This window comes from Entelurus aequoreus, linkage group LG22, assembly GCF_033978785.1.
Source record: "Entelurus aequoreus isolate RoL-2023_Sb linkage group LG22, RoL_Eaeq_v1.1, whole genome shotgun sequence".
NCBI lineage: Eukaryota > Metazoa > Chordata > Actinopteri > Syngnathiformes > Syngnathidae > Entelurus > Entelurus aequoreus.
Genome location: NC_084752.1, coordinates 8,964,538 through 8,974,537, shown reverse-complemented (window position 1 = coordinate 8,974,537; position 10,000 = coordinate 8,964,538). Strand labels below are relative to the sequence as shown.

General features: G+C 30.8%; 1 protein-coding gene across 4 annotated transcripts in view; it reads left to right on the top strand.

Annotated features, from left to right (window-relative positions):
* The window catches only part of LOC133639217 (mineralocorticoid receptor-like), a 261,889-nt gene extending 252,270 nt beyond the window's left edge, over positions 1 to 9,619 (top strand). For all 4 annotated transcript variants that reach the window (XM_062032371.1, XM_062032374.1, XM_062032373.1 and 1 more), the window contains 3 exons: positions 1,052 to 1,182; positions 6,818 to 6,975; positions 8,784 to 9,619. In XM_062032371.1, coding sequence (XP_061888355.1) covers positions 1,052 to 1,182; positions 6,818 to 6,975; positions 8,784 to 8,939 — 445 coding nt within the window. In that variant the 3' untranslated portion in view covers positions 8,940 to 9,619. The remainder of the gene's footprint in view (positions 1 to 1,051; positions 1,183 to 6,817; positions 6,976 to 8,783) is intronic.
* The last annotated feature ends 381 nt before the right edge of the window (positions 9,620 to 10,000 follow it).

Sequence of the window (10,000 nt, the reverse complement as noted above, 5' to 3'; positions counted from 1 at the left end):
TGGAGCATCACATTTGTGGGGTCAATTAAACGCTCAAAATGGCCAGAAAAAGAGAACTTTCATCGGAAACTCGACAGTCTATTCTTGTTCTTAGAAATGAAGGCTATTCCACAAAATTGTTTGGGTGACCCCAAACTTTTGAACGGTAGTGTATATATATATATATACAGTATATATATATACATATACATATATATATATATATATATATATATATATATATATATATATATATATATATATATATATATATATATATATATATATACGTATATATATATATATATACGTATATATATATATACGTATATATATATATATACGTATATATATATATATATATACGTATATATATATACGTATATATATATATACGTATATATATATATATACGTATATATATATACGTATATATATATATACGTATATATATATATACGTATATATATATACGTATATATATATATATATATATATATATATATATATATACATATATATATATATACGTGTATATATATATATACGTATATATATATATACGTATATATATATACGTATATATATATATATACGTATATATATATATATATATATATATATATATATACATATATTTATATATATATATACGTATATATATATATATACATATATATATGTATATATATATATATATATATACATATATATATATATACGTATATATATATATATATATATATATATATACATATATATATATATACGTATATATATATATACGTATATATATATATATACGTATATATATATATACGTATATATATATATATATATATATATATATATACATATATTTATATATATATATATACGTATATATATATATATATATACATGTATATATATATATATATATATATATATATATATATATATATATATATATATATATATATATATATATATATATATATATATATATATATATATATATAATATTTATTTTTTTTAAATTATTTTTTCATGTTAAAAGCCAAAGAACTAATCCTGCATGTGGACTTTGCAGGGAGCGCATGCAGCAGTCGGCCATGTACCACCTGTGTCTGGGTATGAGACAGGTGAGCCAGGAGTTTGTTCGACTGCAGCTCACCTACGATGAGTTCCTGTCCATGAAGGTGCTGCTGCTCCTCAGCACAAGTAAGACTTACTTTCACTCTCTCACACACACACACACACACTACCTCAGTCATATTTATCACTTACATTGATTTATTTATGAAAGAGAGGTGAACAAGTTGAAGGTGTTTCATAGTAATACAAGCATGTTTAACATTGCTTTCTTTCATGAAGACAAGAATATAAGTTGGTATGATTGTGATGACTTGCATTGATTGGAATCAGACAGTAGTGATGATAACCTCCACATTTTCAAACGGAGGAGAAAAAAAGTCCTCCTTTCCGAGACTCTTATTTTGTTAGCGCAGGCAGGATGGAGCAGCGCTTTTATTGTGAAGAGAGGAACCGCGCAGTCGGTCTGTAGTTTTGACAGCAAACTCTGTAGCTTGCTAGCTCTCTGAGACTTTTATTGTGTTAGTGCAGGCAGGATGGAGCAGCGCTTTTATTGTGAAGAGAGGAACCGCGCAGTCGGTCTGTAGTTTTGACAGCAAACTCCGTAGCTTGCTTGCGCCAGCTTTCCGAAACTCTTACTTTGTTAGCGCAGGCAGGATGGAGCAGCGCTTTTATTGTGAAGACAGGAACTCTTTAGAGCAGGGGTGCTCACACTTTTTCTGCAAGCGAGCTACTTTTCAATTGATCAAGTCGCGGGGATCTACCTCATTCATATATATAATTTATATTTACTTATTTATGAAATATATGTTTTTGTTAACAAGTTAAAGGTGTTTAATGATAATACAAGCATGTTTAACACATATAGTTAATATTGTTAACAAATTAAAGGTGTTTAATGATAATACAAGAATGTTTAACACATGTAGTTAATATTGTTAAGTTAAAGGTGTTTAAAGATAATGCAAGCATGTTTAACACATATAGTTAATATTGTTAACAAGTTAAAGGTGTTTAATGATAATACAAGAATGTTTAACACATGTAGTTAATATTGTTAACAAGTTAAAGGTGTTTAAAGATAATGCAAGCATGTTTAACACATATAGTTAATATTGTTAACAAGTTAAAGGTGTTTAAAGATAATGCAAGCATGTTTAACACATATAGTTAATATTGTTAACAAGTTAAAAGTGTTTAAAGATAATGCAAGCATGTTTAACACATATAGTTAATATTGTTAACAAGTTAAAGGTGTTTAAAGATAATACAAGCATGTTTAACACATATAGTTAATATTGTTAACAAGTTAAAGGTGTTTAAAGATAATACAAGCATATTTAACACATATAGTTAATATTGTTAACAAGTTAAAGGTGTTTAAAGATAACGCAAGCATGTTTAACACATATAGTTAATATTGTTAACAAGTTAAAGGTGTTTAAAGATAATACAAGCATGTTTAACACATATAGTTAATATTGTTAATAAATTAAAGGTGTTTAATGATAATACAAGAATGTTTAATACATAGTTAATATTGTTAACAAGTTAAAGGTGTTTAAAGATAATACAAGCATGTTTAACACATATAGTTAATATTGTTAACAAGTTAAAGGTGTTTAAAGATAATGCAAGCATGTTTAACACATATAGTTAATATTGTTAACAAGTTAAAAGTGTTTAAAGATAATGCAAGCATGTTTAACACATATAGTTAATATTGTTAACAAGTTAAAGGTGTTTAAAGATAATACAAGCATGTTTAACACATATAGTTAATATTGTTAACAAGTTAAAGGTGTTTAAAGATAATGCAAGCATGTTTAACACATAGTTAATATTGTTAACAAGTTAAAGGTGTTTAAAGATAATACAAGCATGTTTAACACATATTGTTAACAAGTTAAAGGTGTTTAAAGATAATGCAAGCATGTTTAACACATATAGTTAATATTGTTAACAAGTTAAAAGTGTTTAAAGATAATGCAAGTATGTTTAACACATATAGTTAATATTGTTAACAAGTTAAAGGTGTTTAAAGATAATACAAGCATGTTTAACACATAGTTAATATTGTTAACAAGTTAAAGGTGTTTAAAGATAATGCAAGCATATTTAACACATATAGTTAATATTGTTAACAAGTTAAAGGTGTTTAAAGATAACGCAAGCATGTTTAACACATATAGTTAATATTGTTAACAAGTTAAAGGTGTTTAAAGATAATACAAGCATGTTTAACACATAGTTAATATTGTTAATAAATTAAAGGTGTTTAATGATAATACAAGAATCTTTAATACATATAGTTAATATTGTTAACAAGTTAAAGGTGTTTAAAGATAATGCAAGCATGTTTAACACATAGTTAATATTGTTAACAAGTTAAAGGTGTTTAAAGATAATACAAGCATGTTTAACACATATAGTTAATATTGTTAACAAGTTAAAAGTGTTTAAAGATAATGCAAGCATGTTTAACACATATAGTTAATATTGTTAACAAGTTAAAGGTGTTTAAAGATAATACAAGCATGTTTAACACATATAGTTAATATTGTTAACAAGTTAAAGGTGTTTAAAGATAATGCAAGCATGTTTAACACATAGTTAATATTGTTAACAAGTTAAAGGTGTTTAAAGATAATACAAGCATGTTTAATACATATAGTTAATATTGTTAACAAGTGAAAGGTGTTTAAAGATAATGCAAGCATGTTTAACACATATTGTTAACAAGTTAAAGGTGTTTAATGATAATACATGCATGTTTAACACATATAGATTCCTTTCTTTCATGAAGACAAGAATATAAGTTGGTGTATTACCTGATTCTGATGACTTGCATTGATTGGAATCAGACAGTGGTGCTGATAACGTCTGCATTTTCAAATGGAGGAGAAAAAAAGTCCTCCTTTCTGTCCAATACCACATGAAAGTGGTTGGTTTTTGGCATCTTATTTGTCCAGCTTCCGTACTCCTTTGTATACACCTTACAAGAAATACATATGGTCGGCAAACTCCGTAGCTTGCTAGCTTGTGCACGCCAGCTTTCTGAGACTCTTATTTTGTGAGCGCAGGCAGGATGAAGCAGGGCTTTTATTGTGCAACTGTGCTGTCGGTCTTTGGAGTTTTGACGACAGGTACGGCGCCAGAGTCTGTTGAAATAAAAATTGTTTCTCGCCTTCCTGTCGGTCGTTTTTTCTTAATAATGATCTGGCCACCCCTGCTGTACAACTTTGCAGCTATTGGCAGAATGCATGCAGACAGGAAGTGATGAAAGAGTAGACAAAGGTAGCGTGTTGGATGCGTCACTGACACTTTGGTGGCCACAGGAGAACATTTCCTTCCGTGTAGATGAACTCTTCATTAGTCGCTGGCTGTGAAAGATGTCAACACGTTGCCACTTTCTGCTTGAGCGTGCACGCAGTCTGTCAGAGGACGTGTTGGAACTTTGCTACAAACTTATTCTAAGTCTACTGACACCTGTCTGTGTTTCATCCTGAAACAAAACAAAAGAACATGGATGAACTTCTTTAATGAGAAAAAAAAAGGACATGAAAAGTAATAGAGTGGAATGTCTAGTACAGGGTTCTTAAATGGGAAAGTTTGTATATTGAAGCACATTTCTCCAAAAGAAACAATGTAGGAATAGAATAGAATAGAAAGTACTTTATTGATCCCTGGGGGAAATTCAGCACCACAGTTCGCTCACAATAAACCCTTAGGTATTTTTTACATGTGAATAATATAAATACAGTCTATTATACAGCATTATTCACATGTGAATAATATAAATACAGTCTATTATACAGCATTATTCACATGCGAATAACAAATACGGTCTATTATACAGCATTATTCACACGTGAATAACAAATACAGTCTATTATACAGCATTATTCACATGTGAATAATATAAATACAGTCTATTATACAGCATTATTCACATGTGAATAATATAAATACAGTCTATTATACAGCATTATTCACATGCGAATAACAAATACAGTCTATTATACAGCATTATTCACATGTGAATAATATAAATACAGTCTATTATACAGCATTATTCACATGTGAATAATATAAATACAGTCTATTATACAGCATTATTCACATGTGAATAATATAAATACAGTCTATTATACAGCATTATTCACATGCGAATAATATAAATACAGTCTATTATACAGCATTATTCACATGTGAATAATATAAATACAGTCTATTATACAGCATTATTCACATGTGAATAATATAAATACAGTCTATTATACAGCATTATTCACATGTGAATAGTATAAATACAGTCTATTATACAGCATTATTCACATGTGAATAATATAAATACAGTCTATTATACAGCATTATTCACATGTGAATAATATAAATACAGTCTATTATATTATACAGCATTATTCACATGCGAATAACAAATACAGTCTATTATACAGCATTATTCACATGTGAATAATATAAATACAGTCTATTATACAACATTATTCACATGTGAATAATATAAATACAGTCTATTATACAGCATTATTCACATGTGAATAATATAAATACAGTCTATTATACAGCATTATTCACACGTGAATAACAAATACAGTCTATTATACAGCATTATTCACATGTGAATAATATAAATACAGTCTATTATATTATACAGCATTATTCACATGTGAATAATATAAATACAGTCTATTATACAACATTATTCACATGTGGATAATATAAATACAGTCTATTATACAGCATTATTCATGTGTGAATTATAAATAAATACATTCTATTATGCAGCATTATTCACATGTGAATAATATAAATACAGTCTATTATACAACATTATTCACATGTGAATAATATAAATACAGTCTATTATACAGCATTATTCACATGTGAATAATATAAATACAGTCTATTATACAGCATTATTCACACGTGAATAACAAATACAGTCTATTATACAGCATTATTCACATGTGAATAATATAAATACAGTCTATTATATTATACAGCATTATTCACATGTGAATAATATAAATACAGTCTATTATACAACATTATTCACATGTGGATAATATAATACAGTCTATTATACAGCATTATTCATGTGTGAATTATAAATAAATACATTCTATTATGCAGCATTATTCACATGTGAATAATATAAATAATTTCTTAAGTCTAGCTGTCTAGCTACTGTTGTATGTTTAACCTTAAAAATCATGGATTTTCATACTTGGCGCCGTCTTAGATTTATGCTAACTTCTATGTTAGCATGTTTATGTTAGCATGTTTATGTTCAATGCTAGCATTTTAGCTACTTTTGTATGTTTAACCTTAAAAATCTTGGATTTTGATACTTGCCGCCATCTTAGAAGTATGCTAACTTTTTATATGTCATCATGCTAAAGTTAGCATGTTAATTTTTAATGCTAACACTTCAACTACTGTATGTTCAACCCTAAAAAACATGGATTTCGATACTTAACGCCATCCTAGAAGTATGTCAACTTCTATGTTAGGATGCTAATGTTAGCATGCTAACATTTTGGCTAATTTTATCTGTTTACACCTAAAAATCGTGGATTTTGACACTCGCCGCTACCTAAGGTGTATGCTAACTTTTCCTACGTTGTCATGTTAATGTTTTGTGTGTTGAACATACCAATAAATCTGACTGATGTCATTGTAAGTAAGAAAGCTGCATCATTGACTGTGAAATCTGATTCCCCCCCCCCCCCCCCTCTAGTTCCCAAAGAGGGTCTGAAGAACCAGGCGGCGTTCGAAGAGATGCGAGTCAATTACATCAAAGAGCTCCGGCGTTCCGTGGGGAAAGCGACCAACAACTCGGGCCAAACCTGGCAGCGCTTCTTCCAGCTCACCAAGCTGCTAGACGCCATGCATCATGTAAGTGACCACCACCCGTGTGTAGTGTCATTGTGTTTTATTGTTCATAGTTAATATTGTAAATCCCACGTAAAAGAGGAGCGATGTTCATATGTTGTTAATATTCAGTGTTTTATTGTTCATAGTTAATATTGTAAGTCCCACGTAAAAGAGGAGCGATGTTCATATGTTGTTAATATTCAGTGTTTTATTGTTCATAGTTAATATTGTAAATCCCACGTAAAAGAGGAGCGATGTTCATATGTTGTTAATATTCAGTGTTTTATTGTTCATAGTTAATATTGTAAATCCCACGTAAAAGAGGAGCGATGTTCATATGTTGTTAATATTCAGTGTTTTATTGTTCATAGTTAATATTGTAAATCCCACGTAAAAGAGGAGCGATGTTCATATGTTGTTAATATTCAGTGTTTTATTGTTCATAGTTAATATTGTAAATCCCACGTAAAAGAGTAGCGATGTTCATACGTTGTTAATATTCAGTGTTTTATTGTTCATAGTTAATATTGTAAATCCCACGTAAAAGAGGAGCGATGTTCATATGTTGTTAATATTCAGTGTTTTATTGTTCATAGTTAATATTGTAAATCCCACGTAAAAGAGGAGCGATGTTCATATGTTGTTAATATTCAGTGTTTTATCGTTCATAGTTAATATTGTAAATCCCACGTAAAAAAGAGGAGTGACGTTCATATGTTGTTAATATTCAGTGTTTTATTGTTAATAGTTAATATTGTAAATCCCGTGTAAAAGAGTGATGTTCATATGTTGGTAATATTCAGTGTTTTATTGTTCATAGTTAATATTGTAAATCCCACGTAAAAAAGAGGAGTGATGTTCATGTTGTTTATATTCAGTGTTTTATTGTTCATAGTTAATATTGTAAGTCCCCGCGTAAAAGAGGAGTGATGTTCGTATGTTGTTAATATTCAGTGTTTTATTGTTCATAGCTAATGTAAATCCTACGTGTTTTATCGTTCATAGTTAATATTGTAAATCCCACATAAAAGAGGAGCGATGTTCATATGTTGTTAATATTCAGTGTTTTATAGTTAATATTGTAAATCCCACGTAAAAGAGGAGCTATGTTCATATGTTGTTAATTTTCAGTGTTTTATTGTTCATAGTTAATATTGTAAATCCCACGTAAAAGAGGAGTGATTTCATATGTTGTTAATATTCAGTGTTTTATTGTTCATAGTTAATATTGTAAATCCCGCGTAAAAGAGGAGTGATTTCATATGTTGTTAATATTCAGTGTTTTATTAATAGTTAATATTGTAAATCCCACATAAAAGAGTGATGTTCATATGTTGTTAATATTCAGTGTTTTATTGTTCATAGTTAATATTGTAAATCCTGCGTAAAAGAGGAGTGATTTCATATGTTGTTAATATTCAGTGTTTTATTGTTCATTTTTGAGTGTCATTTGCAAGTTTTATACAGTCGACTTCCAATATGTGAGCTGGCTTTAGTGTATGGACTACTCTATGCTGCCTAGTCAGGGAGTAATCTTTGCCATTTTGCTGAGTTTTTGTTGTTGTTGCTTGATAAAAAAATTGCCATGCGAAATTGCTAATGCTAACCTGTAGCATGACTATGACAAATTCAATGTAAATTAGCATCGAGCTAGCACATTTTGAATAGTGGAACCTTACTGTACTTTTGAGCGTTTTCTTCTTGGAAATTCCTAACATTACTCCGAGGCAGTCCGACTTAGTCTGCGACCGAGCGTGAAAAGTAGTGCCTCCTGCTCTGTATCGCATATAAAAGAGGCGGAGCTGACCTTGTGCTTGTGTTTGCGGCAGCTGGTGGGGAACCTGTTGGACTTCTGCTTCTACACCTTCCGAGAGTCGCAGGCCTTGAAGGTGGAGTTCCCCGACATGCTGGTGGAGATCATCAGCGACCAGATCCCCAAGGTGGAGTCGGGCCTCACACACACCATCTACTTCCACAAGAAGTGACGCGGGAACTCAAACCCAGGGACGCCATCCGGGCGCCCCCCCCCCCTCAGGACGCCGCCGGTCGGTCCTTGTCCGAGGCCAGAAGGGCGGGGGCGAAGGGTCGGAGCGACGAAAGCGTGTAAACGTAGCCCCGCCTCCCTCCCCGTGCGCCCCAAAGACGCCATCTCGGAGACAAAGCCATACCAGAATGTGCGAGTGGTCCGCTGACACGCCACCTTTCCTTGCAAATATCAACATGTAGCTGGCAGACACGCTCCACTACAAGGGCTAATTCACGCTTTGTCATCCACCTCTCCTTTATGTGACACATACACTCGGCTTTTCAACCAGCAGTCATGGTACAGTTGCTGCTCGTCACAAATGTTCAGTAGCAACATTCACAGAGTCAAAAGGCAGCCATGTCAGGAGGTCGCCCACAGCCACATTTGCCACAAATGTTGTTTTTTTCCCGACCCAGCTCCAAATAGACCCCCCCCCCCCCCCCCCCGCCGCTTATTTGACTTTGTAGACACGAGACTCTGCAGCTCGGACGATTTAGAGTTCGGAATTGTTGTGGGGTTATAAACAATATGTTCGGAGTTCAACGCGTTTAAATTCTGGTTTTGATAAAAATAAAAACATGGCTGATGAACTTAATGAGTGTTATTTATCTTTAACTCTCAAATATTGCAGTTATTGGCAGCCTGCTATTTTTCTTCAAATATATATATACACATATATGTATATATAAGTATATGTATATAAACTTATATGTAAGTATATGTATATATATACACGTGTATACATGTATATTTATATATACACATACTTATATATATACATATATATGTATATAGACATACATGTATACATACATACATATATACAGTGTATACACATATATGTATATATATACATATATGTATGTATATATAAATATATATACATATGTGTATATATACATACATGTATACACATATATGTATATATATGATATATATACATATATGTGTATATTATATCATGTATGTATATATATACACATGTATGTATGTATATATACATATATGTATGCATATATA